Raw genomic sequence first — 20,225 nt, forward strand, 5'->3', positions numbered from 1 at the left:
TTGCTCACTGTCTCCTGGCTGGGCCAGGCCATCTCCACCCTGTCCCCCTCTGGCAGCTGAGGATGGGCCAGGACTTCCTCTGACCACTCTGCTCCTGCCTTCCCCACAGCCCTGAAGTTGTTTGAAGATCCTGATCTCGGCGGCGCTGTCCCCCTGGGTGACCCCTTGCTGCTGCCTGCCACCCATATGAGTGGAGGGCCCACGCCCCACCCGGAGCTGTTCAGGTACCACCTGCCCCCAGCGGTGCTCTGCCTGCTCTGAGAGTACCTGGACAGAGCCAGGGACCCATCTCAGTGTGGGAGCATCTCACCAGCTTTGGCCTCCAAGGAAAGCAGTCTTGGCTCATCAGAGGCAGGAGCCTATGAATGGGTGCCGGCCAGGGGGCAGTGGCAGGGATTGGGGCAGGGGGTGGGGGTGGTCAGCAGCCCAGGGCAGCTCAGCAAGTTCCAGAAAGGACTTCATGAATGCAAGTCTTTTTCTTTTCCTTTTCACACTCATACTTAAAAAGTTTATGTGAAGAATAATCAAATTAGGTAGTCGCAAGAGCAAGTGTAGCTGGCATAAATAGGTTTGGGAACAAGTCAAACGGACTCTTGGTAGCTCGCAGCTCTCCCAGAGGGAGGGAGCACAGATGTGCTGGACAGTGGCCGGACCCGGCAGGGTCCCATCAGCAGGTCTCCGAAGAAAGAGCGAGGCTTAGTCTGTTCCATGGGGGGCTCCTCCTTCCAGAGTGTGTGCCAGGCATCAGTGTTCTGGATTTTGCACGCTGCCTCAGTCAGTCCTCCAGCCCCCGACATAGGTGCTCTTATCTCCATTTTAGAGAATAGAGTGTGGGAAAGGTGACTGGCCCAAGGCCACAGCTCCCCAGGGACAGAGCCAGGATCGGAATCCAGCATACCGCCCATGCCCTGTCCTCCCCGTTCCTTCCAAGGACTCTCTAAGTACTTGGAGGAGACGCTGGGAGATCTGCCTCCCACCCTGGGCCAGCAACTCTCCCTGGGCTTCCGAGCATGCCTGGTATTGTGCGTCTCTGTTGGGTCACCTGTGCCCCCCAGAACGCGGCTGTGCTCGGCAATTTACAGGAAGCCGAGCCGTCTCTTTCCAAGAATGGTTACATGGAGCCGGGGCATGTGGTTCCGGAAGGCTGTCATCTGCACCCTCGTTAGCAGTCTCCGGCTGTTAGCCCCGTGAATGCCCACCAAACCTGAGTCACAGCGAAGGCCTCTTGTCTGTACATCTCCCCATGGCCCCTGGTATCTGTTCACTGTCATCCTGTGTCCTCACCCCTGACAACCCTGACAGGCTGGGAGAAGCTGGGGTCGTTACGTCTTCAGAGGAGAAACTGAGGCACAAGGAAGCAGAGCACTAGAGTCAACCCCAGGGAGGGTGGCAGGGCCCTGCTGAGTGTGTCCTGCCCAGGGAGGCTCTGCCATCTCCAGGACCCCGCGTGACCCAGGGAGGCCATTGCAGTGTGACTTTCCTGGCACAGCCTATTCTAAATCCATGACACCAGCACTTCCCGACCCATGTTCTTCAGAACTCCGTGCTCCCTTCAGAGGAGTTCTGTGGCCAGACAGCTGGGCAGTACCGGTGTTAAGCAGGACTCTGTGGGCATGAGTGGGAAACACCATGTAGCATTTCACATTCTTGTTGGTCCCTGGGACTTTTTCCTCTGTGGTGTCTCTTGGTGTCCCACAGAGCACTCTGGGAGCCACTGCTTTAGAGAACGTGAGTCCTGCAGCCCTGCCTTCACTCTGCCAGACGTCTGGTGACAGAGAACTCACTTTTTGAGAGCGGGAGCCATGTTTTCTTCTGCTTTGTGCTGGCTCCGTGACTATCCAGGCAGTGATCGGGGTTCCTGATAGCAAACTTCTTAAACCTCATTCATTCACTGATGGCGTCACCCATCCATTCATTCTGTCACGGCCGTCAGCTAGCATGAAGTGTCACGGAGTGGCGTGCCCGACAGGATGCGGATAAGCCCCCAGTTCCCTCTTGCTGTGCAGCCACACCAGTGGGAGCCTTCCAGGTGTGGTCTTTAACCGAGGCCTGTCCTCTGCAGGGGCCTGGGGAGGAGAGGTGGGACTGGGGTCTTCAGAACTCCCCACAGCCTCTCCGTGGTTGACCTTGCACTAGCAGGACCTGGAAGAGAAGAAAGCTGGACCGTGCCTTAGTGGAACCTATTTCTAGCCGTGACTCAGGGAGCCCACGAGGAAAGGGGTGCCCCTGCAGCCACCTGTCGTCCGAATGTGACTGCCAACTCAGAGCAGCTTCTGATCGGTTCCGAGGGTATGGATAATTCAGTCCCTCTGAGCTTTTCCTGGGCTCCAGCCTCCTGTGGAAGATGCAGGAAGAACCGGCACCTGCCCCAGGAGGGTGCTGCCTGCAGGGAGCCGGGGCACGTGTGAGCTGAGTTTGTCAGGAGCTGCCTGCCTTGGGTTACACTTCTTGGCATCACCTCAAACCCGGGACAGCTGCCTCTCTTTGAAGGCCTGGCTTGGGCTGGTCCCTCCGGGTCTGGGCTGGGAGGACACCTTTTGCTCAACTTGTCTGCCATCCACAGAAGCTCTGAATTCTCCCTTCGGGGTGTGTCCCCCACCATGGGAGGCTGACCCAGGAAGCAGGCAGGGTGACCCAGAGCTCCTTTGGCAGCTGGTACTTGGCAGGCAGCCCCTCCAGGGGACGGTTGTGCCGGGCGCTCCACGCTCAGACAGGCCTCTTCGTAGCCCTGCTGATGTCTGAGCCGGATCCCATTTACAGATGGGGAGACTGAGGACCAGGGAAGTGGAGGTGATGAAGCGGACCTGAGGCCCCTGATGAAGGAGTAGCAGGAGCAGGATGGGACTGTGCTGTGGGCGCAGTGCTGTGCTTCTGGGTACACGGTGGCTCTGCAGCCCTGCTGGGTGGTGCCACCATCACCATCCTACAGATGAGGACACCGAAACGTGGAGAAGCCAAGTGGCCTATGCAAGCCCCCCACCCCAACCTGGGCCTTCTGCCTCCTACACCTATGCCCTCCCTCCCTGACCCCGGCCTGGCCGAATGAGGCCTGTTGAGATATCCTGAGACGCTTGGCCCAGGTGTGGGCTGCACCTGTCTTGATATTTCTGCTGGTCGGTGGCTGAAGAAGCATGTAAAGGGCCAGGAACCCTCATTTAGGAATTCAAACATCGGCCCTTGGATTTCAATGGGAATTTTCCATGTAACTCCGTGAAAGCCCCCAGGACAGTGTTACCAGACCCTCCCCCCTCCCCAAACCCGGGTCTCCTGCTGTGGTTCCAGATCTGACTGAACAGTGCACAGCTTCCCCCAGAGGGCAGGCTAGAGGCTGCTGTGCCCCTGGGAACGGGACGACAGTGTGCTGTCCTCCCTCTACCCGGCCGAAAGGAGAGTATGAAAGCACTGGTCAGGGCATTCTTAGCGTCTTGTGGAAGCGAGAGCGTCCCTGAAATGACCTCATCCAGCCCCTCACCAATTGGGAAATGAGGCCCAGGGAGGGGAGGAGACCTGTCAGTCACTTGCCTTGCAGTTCTTCTTGCTTTGGGTCTTCTCTGAATCACCGTGTCCCAGATGGGACTGTCATCTGTCAAGGGACAGAAAAGTGGACAGCAAGTGTCCTGGAGCCTGACCCAGGGAGAATTCCGAGGGGACACAGGTGTGTGGAGGTTATCACAGAGTCCCAAGGGAAAAGAGGACTCCCTGAGGAGGCAAGAGGGGTCTGGGTCAGGTCCTTAGAGGCAAAAGATCCAGCAAGTGTCACCTGAAAGGCCTTGGGGGCCTGTGGCCTCAGTGTAAGGAGGGATCCTCCACCCTGGAGAAACCCCAACCTGGGAGGGCTTCATTGCATTGGTGTCCCAGGAGGGCAGACACACCCAAGAGACCCACCCATTCCCAGGCCAAGTCTTGTTCCTTCACAAGCTGGCCATGGGCCCCAAGCAAAGCCCTTTATCTCTGTACTTCAGCTTTCATATCTGGAAAATGGGGCTAATACCTGCTACCAAACAGTGTCTTGTGATTATTCAGTGAGTTAACGAATGTGGAAATGCCTGGCCGCAGTAGGTATTCAGCACAATGTTGATTGGATGGGTGGGTGGGTAGTGGATGGATTGAATGGGTCTTGCAGTGTGCATCTGGTCTCCAGAAATTGAGTTCCTCCACCAGGAGCTGGTAGCAGGAGCTCCCTCAGGCAAAGAGGGCAGAACCAGGTTGTGGCACACTTTTCTTAACTGCCATCTGGTACCTGGGGCTGGTCCTGTGTGACCATCACACTGCTGCGGGCTTTAGTCCCACCCAGCGATGGCTGTCAGGTCCTGGGCCATGGTGGCTCTAACCCTCAGTAGGCTATCTGGCACCCGTGTGGCCCTCAGTGGGCACCATGGATGGGCAGCCCCACCCCACAGTGGTCAGAGCCCCTTATTTATTCTTTCTCTGGCTGAACTTGGCCTAGATAAGGGCTCAGCTTCTGAAGTCTGATGCCTTGGTTCTGACTCAGGCACTGTCACACGCTGTCATCTCAGGCGGGTAGCTTGGCCTCCTGGGGCTTGAACATCCACATCTGCTGGGTGGAGATCAGCCGTGACCCTAAAGGGTTTGGGGATAAAACAAGATAATATGTCCAAAGTGCCTGGCACAGAGCAGGCACTCTGTATCTGGCAGCTGTTGCTATTATTTCTTGAGAGGTTGAAGGACAAGCCACCTACAGGGCCATCGTCTAGAGTGGGACCACCTGAAAAGGAGGCCCAGAGGCCGCCAAGGAGGCCCAGAGGCCCAGAGGCGGCTGGCTCTGCTCCGGCTGTGTTGTGCGGCTGCAGGGAAGGAGAAGCCTCCCCTCAGTCCTCCCCGGGGGCAGGATGGGGGAAGGCCAGGTTGGGGCGGGGCCTGGGCACAGTCCCCAGGGGTGCCTTGGGCCTTGCTCCCTTTGCGGGAGATTCTATTCAGGGCTTTCCCCTCTGGTTCCCTAGAGTTGAAGAAGACTTGGACCAGATTCTGAACCTGGGGGCCGAGCCCAAGCCCCAGCCTAAGCCCAGACCACCAGTGGCAGCTAAGCCAGCGCTACCCAGAAAGCCAGCTGTGCCCCCCAAAGCGGGCCTGCCTGAGGCTGTGGCGGAGCAGCAGAAGCAGCAGCAGCAGATTCAAGCCATGGACGAGATGGACATCTTGCAGTATATCCGGGACCATGATGCACCTGGCCAGGCCACCCCCAGCCTCTTCTGACCCTCCCACCCCTGTGCTGGCCCTGGGCTGTCAGAGCCTCTCCCCTGCAGGGATGTGGTGAGGTGGGCACATGCCCTGCTGGGGTGGGACCTGTATTCCCAAGGGAGGGGGGTGGCCGCCCAGGTCACAGGACCCCTGTACTACTACCTTGTTCCTTTTTTGTTTTGTCTGGAGTGTCAGAGAACCCTGTGGGGCACAGAGAGAGAGGTCACCATAGGAATTGGAGCCCAAATTGTCTCAGCCATGTGGCTGTGGAGGGAGAGCTAACCAGCTCAGCCCCCAGAATAAAGGGTGACCAGAGGGGCTCCAGGAAACTGTATCGACTGCATAGTAGGGAGGGTCTGCCCAGCCTGGGGGGAGGGGGTGGAGTCCCTGGGATGTATGGCTCCTGGGGACCTGTAGGCTCTGAGAAGGTCCCCAGGGGATGGGTGCTGAGTGGGTGCCTGGGAGAGCTCTTGGTTGGGCAGGGTGTCCCCAACCCTGGGCTGGCTCTGGTCACCAGGTGCTAATACGCAGCATGGAAACTTCCCATGTTTCCAACTTGAGGGAGACCTGAAGCCCAGCCCTGCCTCTCAAGCCTGACAAGCCGCTGGTCTCCCTCCCTCCTCCTTTCCCAGGGAAGGCCTGGCCACACATTGGCCTTTTGGGGCCTCTGGCCCCATGGCCAGTATTCAGCTTTGCAGCTCTGAGCAGAATGGTCATAGCATCCTCTAGCGCTCTGCCTGGGCCTGGAGCTGGGGTGTTCTACTCCCAGTGGGCCTCGGCAGGACGCTCTTGGCTGCCACTTCGAGCACTCTGTCCAGTGGCACATGCGGCCAGGCCTCCCCTGTCCCCCAGATCTGGACATGCTCACTGGCCTGTCAGCAGTCGGGGCCGCCTTTCCAGGGAGAAGGAGCCCTGTGCCGGAGCAGGGCCAGTGCCTTAGACTTCTCCTGGATGCCCCACACCCCGGCACGCGGGTCTGCGCATGGCACAGCGCTCAGGAAATTCTCAGTGAATGATCTTTAATAGAGCAAAGAATCTCTTTTTTGATATATTCTTTGTGTCCAGAACTAGTTTTTAACGAAACACAGTTTTTAATGAAACACAACCACTGTTGTCCCTTGGCTTTTCCTGCTTGACAGAGACATTGGAAGGGGGTTTGGGGCTAAGCCCCCAGACGCTTTCCTGATCAGGGCCAACAGCCAGCCCTGAGGGAGGCCACCTGGCCAAGCTGGATTCTTGCCGCCTTCAGAGTCTCTAGAACCCTGCTTCTGCGCTGTGCCTGGTCCTGCAGGGCAGGAGGAGGGGGGAGCGCTCCCTCTGCCCTGTGCTGTGTCTCATGCACCCTGGCACCCTCGTCAGCTGTCTAGTCTGAGAAGACTGCCATCCCCTAGCCTGGGCCAGAGCGACAGGAAATCGGGACTTGTGAGGTCTGAGAGCTGAATGCCTTCTCCTCTGGCCTCACCCGGCCTCCAAGGCCGCTCTCCCCAGGGCCCGGCGCTGGCCCCGGTGGCTGCACTTCCCTTTCACTGCCAGACCTCCACGTCCCCACCCCGGAAGGCTTCGGAAGGAGTGAGTGCCGACGTGAGGGCTGCCTCTCTGTTCCCTCTCCTATGCCAGCTCCCCACCCACCACCTCCCACCAGCTGTGGCATAGGGGCAGAGGGCTCAGCTGGCAGGTGCCTGGAGCCCTTGGGGGCTGGCCCACTGGAAAGGGTCACAGATGGAACCTGCCATTGTGGTATGGGTGGTGTGGGTTCGTCCACTGTGTCTGGTGCTGCCTAGACACTCATGAAGATGTGCACGTCCCCAGTAATGATGCTCAAACTGTGGCTGGTTCTCCACCATGGGTCTGTGACCTACTGGTGAATTGATGACACCCAGTAATCCAATAAAGTTCATGTCAGTGACTCATTCCAACATTTGTTACTGGTGTCTTTTTCTGTGCCTGGGCTGAGGGGGAACAATGTGGGGGAGGGCATCTATTAACAGTGAGCTCAAGGGAAGCTGTCCTTGAAGGACCCTGGGGTCTGCCACAGCTCCACTTAGCCCTCCAGGCTGCTGCCTGGTAGGGCGAGTTGAGGCCAGAGGGAAGATTCCACTGTGTAAACTGAGCCAGAGGGACTAGAAGCCCAGGCCCTGTAGGGGTCATTGAGTCAGTCACTGGCCAGCCAGGACTCTTGAAACAGTTTGGAAAGAAGACCCTTCCCTTCTCCAGACTTACTATCTCCTTAGAGTGGGGACTGGCCCAGGCTTGGACTGGTCTTAGGCCCTTTACTCTCTGATATCACACAGCCCTACCAAATAAACCCCTCCATCCATACACAAGCCTGTCCTGGCCCCCACACTCCTGCCTGAGCTCAGATTCTGAAGTGCTGCTTTGTGCCTGGGCCCCAGAGGTCCTGGGCAGCCTCCTCTGTGACACTGACAGTGGCTGGAGAACTAGATATGGGTCCCCAGGAGCCAGGGAGGCCCCAAGCAGGGACAGCCTGTGGGCCAACATTGGCCTCCCCATACCGCTTGGTTTTGGATCTCATAGCCAAGCTTGAATTGGGGTCTTGGCTCCCAGGAATAAACAGTTGGGCTCTTCTGAGAAGGAGCCCACAGCCAAGAGCCTGCAGCCGAGAGCTCACTGTACAGAGAAAACCGAGAAGTCAAGTTTGGGGCAGCAGCCTTTGTTAGGAAGCCCCTGTGAGCCTTGCAGACAGGATGTGCTGTCTGTGGCAAGGGCCCCGCTCCCTTCCTGCATTGTTCCTCTCAGGAAGCCAGGAGCTCAGTTCTTCTGGAAAGTCCCCATTCTAGCTCCTGTCCCAGCCAGGCCATACAATGGGGCTGACTGGAAAGTGCCCACCTTCTGAGCTCTGGTGTCCCGTGATCACGTCCCTGCAACTGTCTAGAACTCACCTGGCCTCCACATGCACGGTGGGGGGGGCTGCCTGCAGCTCAAGTCCTCATACTGGATGCATCAAGACAGCACAAGTCCAGCCTCTCTTCGGGGCCCTCTGGCCTTAATGCCCAGCTGCCACCTTGATGGCACTTGATACACTCTGTGTGGAGATTAAACACCCAGCGTTAAGCTTTGGTTTGTCTCTGCCCTGGAATCTGCAGGGAGGCCTCGTGTGGAAAACCATGTTCAGTTCTCCGGCTCCCCAAGTGTCCAGCTGAGCAAATCCTGGGGAAAAGAGAAGGGCACTGGAGCTGCTCTCCCTGGCAAGGCGGCTCCGGCCAGGCAGCAGGTGCCTCCCAGTGCTGCTGGGTCTTTGCTGTCCAGAGCGGGCACAGTCAACACTCAGAGGCTTTTTGAATGGCTGACCTTTCAGTAGCCAGTTTTGGATGCAAACTCTGACCACTCCAAACCATTCCTTGTCAATGCCCTGAGGCCTCGGGGTGGGGATAACTGATGAAGGACCCTTAGAGAAATCAGCCATCCGGCTCTGGGCATGGAAGGGTCTAGGTTTCAGTCTAGCTCAGCTGTGTGACACCCTCCCACCCCGTAGCCCACAGTGCCAAGTGAAGGGGCCAGGTAGACTGACTTCCTCTTCATGCTGAAGGAGATTCCATAGGCTGGTCAGACTCTAGCTCATCGCGGAGGGACCCCTGCCCAGGACGAGCTGGACACTAATGGGAAATGGCAGGCTGTTGGATGGGTGGTCAGGAGGCACTGGCACCCTCAGCCCAGTGCCCAGCGCGCAGTGCCCAGCGCCCAGCCTGGGCACTGAGCACAGATGGCAGGTGCTGTGTTCCATACAACATGGTGAATGAAACAGCACAGTGAGAATAACCTGGAGTTCCAGTGTTAATCCCTCTCGTGGCTGACCTCGGGCTCTTGTTTTCCATGGCTCGGCCACCAAAGACAGCTGAAGGATTTCATTTCTCAGCTGGCATTCAGGATAAAACCACAGCTTCTGGAGCGGGGCTTATGGGCCGAGCCCCTGGCCTCAGTAAGCGGAATCCCTACTGACAACTTTCAGAGGCACTGATGTCTCTCTGACAACTCAGCAAATAGCAGCCTCTAAATTGGTTTTTTAGTAAAGCTGAGTTAGCTCCCTCCAGCCCAACTGGCCAATCAGGCCATCAATCAGTGAGAAGGAGAGGGAGGCCAGGGCTAAGCAGGAGGCACAGCCTGGTGCTCAGGGGACGCAGGGAGCGAGAGACCCCATGAACATTGCCTGAGCACCTCCGGGGTACAGTACCTTTCCCAGGCACGACGGAGGACGCAAAGATGAAAAAACATGAGCTGGTAAAGCTGGATCTGCCACGAGCCATGCTGAGCCCTGACTCTCGGTTCTGTTCTTTGGGCCACCTGCCCAAACAGCAGACTCAGCTGAAAGAGGCCCCTTGCTCATCCTGTGCAGGCTCCTCCCCGTCTCCTGTCCTCTCTGACACCTGCCAGCCCGGAGCATTGGTGTAACCTGAGCCCGGCTCTCAACCTGAGCCCAGCTCTCCCGGCTGCTGTAAGAAAGTATCACAAATTGAGCGGCTCTGAACAACAGGACCTTACTCTTTCCCAGTTCTGGAGGCCGGAAATCCGAAATCAAGGTGTTGACAGGGCCACACTCTCTCCGAAGTCTCTAGGGGAGAATCCTTCCCTGCTGCTTCCAGATTCTGGTGGTTGCTGGCACTCCTTGCAGTTCTTGGCTTGTCGCTGCATCCCTCCCAACTCTGTCTTCATGTGGCCATCTCTTCTGTGTCTTCTCTGTGTCTGTGTCTTGTAAGGACACCAGTCACTGGATTAGGACCCAGTATAGAAAACCCAGTATGATCTCATGTTACCTTAATGACATCTGCAAAGACCTGGTTTCCAAATAAGGTGTGGTTCATGGCTTCCAGGTGGATGTGAATTTGGGAAGGATGATGTTCTGCCCAGTACAGTCACTAAGGGACTGGGACCTTCAAAGCAGGCTGACTTACTCGATAGCAGAGCGATGATTTCTGCATCTTTGGGGCCAGGCAAAGACCTTCTCTGAGGGCCTGTTGGGTGCCATTTGATACTTACCATGGAAGGTTTGGGAGACGCTGGAATCAACATGCCGCTAATCATCCCAGGCTTTGTACATCGCTTGTAACCAGAGGTGGGAGCAGGACACACCGGGGATGTGACATGTGGAACTCTAGGTCCTTCCCCACATGGCCAAGGTGTGGCCTGACCCTGCCCCACCCCCCACCCCCCCACCTGTGGGCCATCGTGCCTCCCCTTCCCCAAGGCAGTGGCAGGCCCAGAATGGTCTAAATTACTTCCTGTTCTAAGCCATTGGGTGTTGGAGGCAAGGTGAGGCAGGCAGCATCCCATCCTGTCTTGTCCCATCCTGTCCTGTCCAAGCCACAGCCTCTGTGCCATCCTGTGGCCTCTGTGGGTATTTCAGCAGTACCCTGTCACCTCCTCCCTGTCTCTGTCGGGGAGGGAGCAGGGAGGGAAGGGTCTTTGTTGGACACTCCACGTGCCAGGGGCAGAGTACTCTCATTGGCAGCTGCCACCTGAAACGCCCAAACTTCCTGATCAAAAGTTGCATGTCATTATTAAATAGGAAAACTTCAAAACTTACTAAAAGATGACTGTCTGGAGCAAGCTGTGGCACAAAATGGAGAGTCAGCGGTGCTCAGAGCAGTTCTGGGGAACAGCGGGCTGCATCCCCTTCCTAGAGGGTGGCCTGGAGGGGCCACGGCACTTCCTGCTCAGCACCCTGGCTCTGGACGCCCAGACGCTCTCCCAGGCAGCTGGCTGCCGGGCTGCCCTCCTGCCGTCACCCCTTCGTCTTCTCACAGGGCCTCTGAGGAAGCTGGAAAGGGCTCTGACAAAGCTGACGGTGGGGGGAGGGGGGGGGGACCGGCCTCCAGAGCGTGAGAGCTGCTGGCTGACTCCCTGGGTGCCCGGGGGGCTTTCTTCAGTTGGTTTTCTTCCTTTGTGAGACCTCTCTCGACTTCCCCATGTGTGCGTTTCTGCTTTTCCTTTTGGTTTAATAGCCACTTTGCTGATTTCCCCCAGCAAGTGCTGTGGGTCCCAGTAGGTGATTCTTTCAGAGTAGACGGCAGAGCAGCTGACTTCTTGTCCTCCTGATGGTCCCCCCCCACCCCCCCGGCCCCCATGGTCTCTCCAACCATCAGGAGCAGCAGACAGGCTCTGCTTGAGCCACTGGTGGCCCGGGGGCCTCATTTTACTGCCTGGTGGTCTGGGATTCTCATCAGGCTCGTTGGGTTTTATGGGTGGCCCTGGGATTGGAACCCCGACCTCGCAGACTGTAAAATCCACCAGCATGGGAATGGAAAATTCTGCAGCACCTTGGTGAAAGTTTGGCAGGTTTTTCAAAGTTGACCATGAATTTACCACAATGATCTAACAATTCTACTTCCATGCATATACCCAAAGGGAAAGGGAAATCTATGGCCCCACAAAGACTTGTATACAACAGCAGCTTGATTCATCACAAACAGTGGAAACAACCAACAAGCCCATGAGCTTGCCAATGGACAAGCAAAACGTGTGTGTCTGCGTGGGGTAGACACGCAATGGAGTATTACCCAGCGGTAAAAAACAAAGTGCTGACACCTGTTACAATGTGACTCAATCTCAAAAACATCAGGCGGAGTGAAAGTTGCCAGGGTCAAAAAGACACAGAGTGGGCAGTGGGTTAAGTGTCCAACTTCGGCTCAAGTCATGATCTCAAGGTTTGTGGGTTCGAGCCCCGCATGGGACTCTGTGCTGACACCTCAGAGCCTGGAGCCTGCTTTAGATCCTGTGTCTCCCCCTCTCTGCCCTTGCCTTGCTTGTACTCTCTCTCTCAAAAATAAATAAACATTAAAAAAAATTTTTTTAAAGATCACAGAGTGTATGATTCTATTTCTATGAAATTTCCAGAAGAGACAAATCCTCAGAGACAGAAAGTAGATAAGTATTTGCCTCAGGCTGGAGGTCAAAACAAACAGTGACTGCAAACAGACACAAAGGATCTTTTGGGGGGGTGATGGAAATGTTTTAAAATTGGTTTGCTGTAATGATTGCACAGGTCTATAAATCCACTGAAATTATTTTATTGCACACATAAAAAGGATGAATTTTAAATTAAATTATACCTCAATAAAACGGTTTTAGAAATTAATGACTGGCACATGAAACAAGCAAACCACCCCACGGGCAGCAGAGTGCAGTGGCTGAAAGTATGGGTCAGCTCTTTGCTCTCCTGCCTGCTGGCTGTGTGGCTCTGGGCCAGTTACCTACTCTCTCTGGGCCTTGGTTTCCTCACCTGTAAAATGGGGATAATAATCGCACCTGCTTCATTAGGGTAGTTATAAGAAGATGAGTTACTGTTTGTAAAGTTCTTTGATCAATGTCTGATGCCTAGTACACATTCTATGTGAATCTTTAAAATTCTGAGCACTGTTACTCAGTTGTTTATTGCAGAACAAGCAATTCTGGGGTTCAAGTGCTCCTTCTCTTCCTCTGAGAGTGAGAGCCAGACCTTTGGAGAAGGGGGAGTCATGGGGCTTGCTGTATGAAGGCGGCTGTAGGTGAGAGGCTGTGTCGTTTTATGCCAGCCTCTGGGCTTATCTGAGCCACAGTCTGCCCCTCTGCCACGTGGGCAGCCCGCTCTGCCACGTCTCGTGGGGTGGGGGTCGTGGGAGACAGTCTATGTGGCACATGTGTCGTCTGAGATCCACAAAGGGGTCTGGTGGATGGGGGTTTGGGGATGTGACCAGGGTCCTAGATCTGGATGAGCCATGGAGGGCGACCATAGGGAGGATAGATAGAACATGCTGGAAATGAGCCTCCGGAGAAGACGTCATTCTGATGAGGATTACTAATAACACCTGCAGGGCTGTGGCAGCAGGGAGCTCATCCCAGTGCACCCCGCACCCCAGACCAAGTACAGCTTTCCCAGCACCATGGAGACAAGGAAATAAACACATTGCTTCCCCCTCCTGGCCCCTGACCTTTTGTTCAGAGCAACTGGCTAGGCGGGGCTGGGAAGGGAAAGTCCGGGGGGAGAAAGGTTTCTGGCAGTTCTGGCGGCTTGTGGCCCGCCTGGCCTGTGAGGGGGCCTGGAGGTGATGCCCCTTCCTCTTGATGCCTTGAGCCTCCCCCAACCTCCTCGTTTCCCTGCTTGCTCTCTGGGCAGGACTGGGGGTGGGGTTCCTGCATTCTCCTTTGGAAAGAAGCCACAACCACAAAGATATATGCAAATGTTCATAGCGCCATTATTCATAACAGACCCAACCAAAGGAAAGAACCCAAGTATCCATGAGCTGGTTAACAGATAAACCAACAAGTACATCCATACAGTGTGATACTGCTCAGCAAAGAAAAGGAAAATACTGATAGATACGATGACACGGTGAATGTCTCAGAAACAGGCTAGGTGAAAAAAAATGAGACCCCCACAACTGCATACTGTGTGGTTCCATTTATATGAAATTCTAGAAAAGGCAACACTATAGTAACAGAAAACAGATCAGTGGTTGCCTGGGGCTGGGGCTGGGGCTGGGCAAAGGGGCATGAGGAAACTTTCTGAGGTGGCAGAAATATTCTACAATTTGAGCATGACTATAAACAAAACTCATTAAACTTCGCACTTAAAATAGGGGAATTTTTACTGTATGTAAATTATACTTCCATAAAGCTGTTAAAAGAGGAACCATAGTACAAAACTAAACAGAGTCTTACCATTTAATCCAGCAATCATGTTCCTTGGGATTTACCCAAATGAGTTAACAATTTATATCCACACCAAAACCTGCACACCAATGTTTATAGCAGCTTTATTCTTATTTTCCAAAACTTGGAAATAACCAAGATGTCCTTCAAGAGGCGAATAGATAAACAGTGATCTATCTAGACAATGGAATATTATTCAGCACTAAAAAGAAATGAACTATCGGGCCACCTGAGTGGCTCAGTCAGTTAAGCATCTGACTTCAGCTCAGGTCATGATCTCACAAGTTTGTGGGTTCAAGCCCCGCATCGGGCTCTGTGCGGACAGCTCAGAGCCTGGAGCCTGCTTCTGATCCTGTGTCTCCCTCTCTCTCTGCCCCTTCCCTGCTCACACTATGTATCTCTCTCACTCTCAAAAAAGAAAAAGAAAAAGAAATAAAAAAAAAAAAAAGAGAAATGAATTATTAAGGTATGAAAAGACACGGAGGAACCTGAAACGCACATGAAAGAAGTCAATCAAAAAAGACCACGTGCTGTATGATCCCAACTATATGCCATGCTGGAAGAGGCAAAATTGTGCAGACAGCAAAAGGATCCATGATTACCAGGGACTGAGGGGACAGAGGGATGAATGGGTAGAGCACAAGGAATGTTTAGGGCGGTGAGACTACTCTGTATGATACTATAATGATGGATACTTGTCACTATATGTCCAAACACATAGGATGTACAACACCAAGAGTGAGCCCTAATGTAAACCATGGGCTTTGATGATGTGATGTATCTGTGCAGGTTCATCATTTATAACAAATGCACCACTCTGGTGGGGGATGTTAATAATGGGAGAGGTGTGTGCAGGCAGGGGGGTATATGGGAACTCTCTATACTCCCTATTTAATTTTGCTGTGAACTAAAAATTGCTCTAAAATATAAAGTCTATTTTTTTTTAAAAAAAGAAGAACCACAAGTTGAGGCTTCTGACCCAGAAGATGTCTCCTACTCCTGCCACCCCAGACCATTCCCCACCTTCAATGACGTCGCCTATAGCCTCCAGGGAGCCCTGGGTTCCAGCTGAAGCTCACAAACGTTTGGTTGATGGTGGGAGGGGTTCCTGGTCCAGCAGATGGGCAAATCCCAGGGAAGGAGCTGGAAGCCTCCTGTGAAGGGAGAGACCCGCCCCAGATTTCCCTGGGGGGTATGAGGGGTCAAAATCCCATCAGCCTGGAAGCACTGACTGGCCTTGGTTCCCTGAAAGCTTATCTCTCTTCTGTATGATTTCCATCTTTCCTTCCTCCTCCCTGTAGTTGTCCTGGACAGGCAGATGGAGAGGATTTATTGCAAGATGGTGCAGTGCCTTTCAGAGGTGGGTAAGATCCCCTGAGCAAATCCATGGAGCTGCACAGCCAGGTCTTCCTACTTCTCATGGGATGAGGCTGGAGGACCCCATTACCAGGAAACCATGCCACGGACTCTCCCAAAGGCCTCATCGAGCTCCAGGGGCTTGGGCTCCATTGACCTTCAAGAAAATGAGCTTTCCTTGGGGGAGACTCAGGGGTCCACCTGGACCCCGGGAGTGGGCTTTGGAGTCTCAGTCCTGCTGAAGGCCTCCACCAGCTCTCCCTCTGGGTCAGAGAGTGCATGGACCTTTGCTTGCTGGAAGATCAAGGAAGTCCTGTCATGTGGTTCTCAAGGGGCAGAGAGCCAAAGACTACTCACGAGACCCTGTGAGAGCAGCAGGTCAGGGTGTTGGTAGGGGTCAGGGCCAGGCCTCTGCCTCCCAGGAGAGTCTCATCCTGCTTCAGGCATTGGTCAGAGAGTTGTTTTGTTTTGTCCCATGGTCACTTAAAGGTGGACGCCCTACACGGCTACATACAAGGAGGTTTACACAGGTCACCTCACTTTCCCTAATGTCATCCTGAGGTGCTATTATTGCTAATTAGTGAGAGGCAGCTCCTGCTGCGTCCCCTGCCTGTTCCTGAGGTAATTTTTCTCTTGGCATTGGTTTCTTTGGGCTCAGCTTGTGGAACATGCCCTTAGCCTGAGGCTGAATGGTCCCAAGTTTAGAGAGAGGAGAGGAAGGAGCTCAGAGCCCCAATCCAAGAACTGGGTCCCCAGGCTCATGCTGAAATCAGGACAGACCTACCATAAAAATGACAAAGCACCTGGGCAAGCTCTCCAAAGCACCTGGGCAAACCCCCAGGCCCACCCCTCCCCCTCCTCAAGGGGTGTAAGTGTGCCCTTGTCCCCAACTGTCACTCACCTGTGAAAAGTCCTGGGCCTGCTCTCTGGAGGGGCTTAGCTCGTCATAATTATTTTGGTTCTTCTACGAACATGAATTTGCTCATGTTTTTCTAACTCTTTTCAAGTTGATTTTGATCATGTATATTTTTCTAGAAAATCGTCCAGATGTCAGATACATATCATGTTATTTTATTAGTTTAAAATTTGTCTTCATATTGGTGGTTAATAGTGCAATTTTCTTTTTAGGGTTTTTTTTATTCTCCTTTCTTAATTGGTTATATTTGTAAGAAATTTATTCTATACATCTTTACAAAGAACCAGTTTTTGGTTTTAAAGATCTGTTTGACTTAATTTTCATTGTGTGTGTGTGTGTGTGTGTGAGTGTGTGTGTGTGTGTGTGAGCAGAGGAGTGGGGAGAGGGGCAGAGAGAGAGAGAGAGAGAGAGAATCCCAAATAGGGTCCAGGCTCAGTGCAGAGCCTGACATGGGGCTCGATCCCACCACAACCCTGGGATCAATGACCTGAGCCAAAATCAAGGGTCTGATGCCCAACTGACCAGGCTCCCCTACTTCTTTTCCATCTAATTCATTAATTTCCACTTTAACTGTGTCCATTTCTCCTTTTTTTTAAGTTCTTTTTTTTTTTTTAGAATTACATTTTTAATTTACTTTCCCTTTTTCGTTGTTACTTTTAAAAACACAGAAGGCCACAGAATTTTCTCTGGCACAGTTTGGGTCACCTCCCACAGACTTCAAAATGTTCTCATTTTCATTAATTTTTGGAAGTCTAAATTCATAGTTTCTATTTCCTGTTTAAAAGTGAAGAGCTCTTCTAAATACTGATACTGCTGATATGTTTGTGCTTTTGCTTCCAACGTTTTATCACTATTATTATTATTATTATCCCTCTGTGATTCATTTCTAGTCTTATTGCATTATGGTCTGAGAATGGGAATCTGTAGGATTTCTCTTTCTGTAATTTAAAAGTTTTTCTTTATAGCCTAGCACATACCCAAATTTTATAAATATTCAACAGATGTTTTAAAATATGCATTCTGCTTGTAGAATATACATAATTTTTAAATTATTAATTTAGGTTTCTCAGAATTCTATATTCTTATTTACTGTGTCCACTTGACCCAGCATACCACTGTCATGATGGTTTTGTGCAATTCTCCTGGGAGTTGTTTGGTGCCAGCCTTGGCAGAGGGTCCCCAGCAGACTCTGGCAGTCTCAGAGGGGTGCTGAGGGCCCCTGGGAGGATATGACCTCACACTAGCCAAAAGAACGCATGGTTCTGGACGCATCTGGCTTCTGTTTCTGGACTTAAGCTCCAAGCCCACCTTTTTTGTGGCTCAAGCCATTGTCTTCACAGAGGTGCCTAGCCTCGGGGGCATGGGCATCACTCTGGGCACTTACAAGATTCCCCACCAGCTAAGAGGGAAGGGGGCAAAAGTTCCTGCCCACAAACAGAGGTTCCCATGCCAAGTCAGCAGGCTCCAGCTGCCACAGATCCAGGCACCCAGAACTCCTGCATCTCATGGATGGCCACCAGGTATCTCTGGGCACCTGTCAATCAGACCAGCAAGAATTGGTGATTTGTTTTTCCTCTGGCCCAGCAGGCCCAAACATAGTTCTTTGCAGCAAGCCTGACCCCTCAGGGTCCTGAAAAACAGGTGTTTTTTTCCAAACCTCAGTGTTTACGAGGTTTGTCCCTGTCCCCTTCATGTTCAGAACTGAGGGAGAGGGCCAGGGAGATGCTACCTGACTAGTGGGGGCCACACGACTGAAGCACAGGGAACTCCTCCAAAAACTTAGTATGAAAGACAGGGAACTCAACAGAGAGACAGAGGGCAGAGGTGGGGACTGGAGGATATGGCAAAGGCTGGATAATGGTTTTCCTTGGGGCAGCAGAGCCAGCAAGGGTAGGAAGCCAGACACCCTGGAGAGAGTGGGGAGATAAGCCAACAAGAATCAAGAGCATTTCCCTGAGATCAGGAGCAAGACAGGGCACCTGCTTTTACTACTTCTATTCAGACTTGTATTGGAAGTTGTAGCCAGAGCAATTAGGCAAGAAAAAGAAATAAAGGGCATCCATGCTGGAAAAAAAGCAGTAAAACTGTCTATTTGTAGATGACATGATCTTACATGTAAGAAATCCTCAAGAATTCACACACACAAAAAAACTATTACAACTAATAGATGAATTCAGCAAAGTTGAAGGATACAAGATTAACACATAAAATCAATTTTATTTCTATACACTGTCTAAAAAAGGGAATTAAAAAGAATTCCATAAATAATGCCATCAAAAACAATTAAATACCTAGGAATGAACTAAACCAAGGAAGTGAAAGACTTGTACACTGCAAATTATAAAACATTGCTGAAAGAGACAAAAAAAAGAGGAAAATAATAAATGGAAAAAATCCCATATTTATGTACCAGAAGATTTACCATTATTAAGATGGCAATATTTCCCAAATTGATTAACTGATTCAGTACAATTCTTATCAAAATCTCAATGGTCTTTTTTACAGAAATGAAAATGCTAACCATAAAATTCACATCAAATTGCAAAGAACCCTGAAAAGCTAAAACAATTTTGCAAAAGAAAACAACATTGGAGGACTCACACTTCTTGATTTAAAAACTTTCTACAAAGCTACAGTTATCAAAATAGTGTGGTGATAATGCAAGGATAGACATATATAGACCAATGGAATGGACTGAGAAACCAGAAATAAACCAATACATCTATGGTCAATTGATTTTGACATAGGTGCCAGGAGCATTCAATGCAGAAAGAATAGTCTCTTCAACAAATGGTGTCAAAGGGGTTATACATACGCAAATGAATGCAATTGGCCCTACCTCACATCATGTACCCAAATCATCTCAAAAGGGATCAAAGACCTAAATAAATATAGAAGCTAAATATATAAAACCCTTAGAAAAAAAACATAGGGGTAGATTTTCATGACCTTGTATTTGGCAACGCATTCTTAGATGTGCCCCCAAAAGCACAAGTAGCAAAAGAAAAAAATAAATTGAATTTCATCAAAACTGAAGGCATTTGTGCTTCAAAGGACACCATCAAGAGAGTGGAACGCCAACTCAGAAAATGGGAGAAAGTATTTGCAAACCATGTATCCAATAACGGGCTAGTACCCAGAATGCATAATGAGCTCTTACAACTCAACAGTAAAATAAAACAAATAATTTAAATTGTTTTTTTTTTTTTTAACGTTTATTTCTGGGAGAGAGACAGAGAGAGACAGAGAGAGAAGAGAGAGACAGAGACAGTGTGAGCAGGGGCAGGGGAGAGCCAGAGAGAGAGGGAGATACAGAACTCGAAGTGGGCTCTGGGCTCTGAGCTGTCAGCACAGATCCCGATGTGGGGCTTGAACTCACAAACTGTGAGATCATGACCTGAGCTGAAGTCGAACACTTAACCAACTGAGCCACCCAGGGGCCCCAAAACAAATAATTTAAATATGGCCAGAGAACTTTACCAGGTATTTCTCCAGAGAAGATATACAAATGGCCAACTGGAACATGAAAATATGCTCAACACCAGTAGTCATCAGGAAAATGCAAATCTGTACCACAATGAGCTGCCACTTCACACTCACTGGGATGGCTTTAATTTTTTAAAAAACCAGAAAAATAGCAAGTGTTTGTAAGGATATGGAGAAATTGGAACTCTCACTCTGCTGCTGAGAATGTAAAATGATACAGCTGCTGAGGAAAAAAAATTGGTGGTTCCTCCAAAAGTTAAAAAATTATCATACGATTCAGCAATTCCACTTGTAGGTAAATGCCCCAAAGAATTCAAAACAGGTGTTCACACAAAACTTGCACAAGAATATCGTGGTAGCACCATTCATAAAATAGCTCACAGACAGAAACCAGTGAATGTCCATCAACTGATGAATAAATGAACAAAACGTGGTATATCCACTCAGCGGAATATCATTCAGCCAGAAAGTATCCCCACATGAAGTCCTGATCTGCGCTCCAACGTGGATGAACCTTGAAAACATTAAGCCAAGCAAAAGAAACCAAACATGATGCCGTTTATATGAAATGTCCAGAATAGGAAATTCATAGAGACAGAAAGCAGAGTAGTGGTTGCCAGGGGCT

The 20,225-nt window shown here is 51.5% G+C and overlaps 1 protein-coding gene across 1 annotated transcript in view; it reads left to right on the top strand.

The window, feature by feature from the left end:
- HS1BP3 (HCLS1 binding protein 3) overlaps nt 1-7,112 on the top strand; it is a 30,911-nt gene extending 23,799 nt beyond the window's left edge. Inside the window, exons 6-7 of the mRNA XM_042933593.1 lie at nt 110-224; nt 4,962-7,112. Coding sequence (XP_042789527.1) covers nt 110-224; nt 4,962-5,214 — 368 coding nt within the window. The 3' untranslated portion in view covers nt 5,215-7,112. The remainder of the gene's footprint in view (nt 1-109; nt 225-4,961) is intronic.
- Nucleotides 7,113-20,225: the final 13,113 nt, after the last annotated feature.

The sequence above is a fragment of the Panthera leo genome, chromosome A3 (genome assembly GCF_018350215.1).
Source record: "Panthera leo isolate Ple1 chromosome A3, P.leo_Ple1_pat1.1, whole genome shotgun sequence".
NCBI classification, from domain to species: domain Eukaryota; kingdom Metazoa; phylum Chordata; class Mammalia; order Carnivora; family Felidae; genus Panthera; species Panthera leo.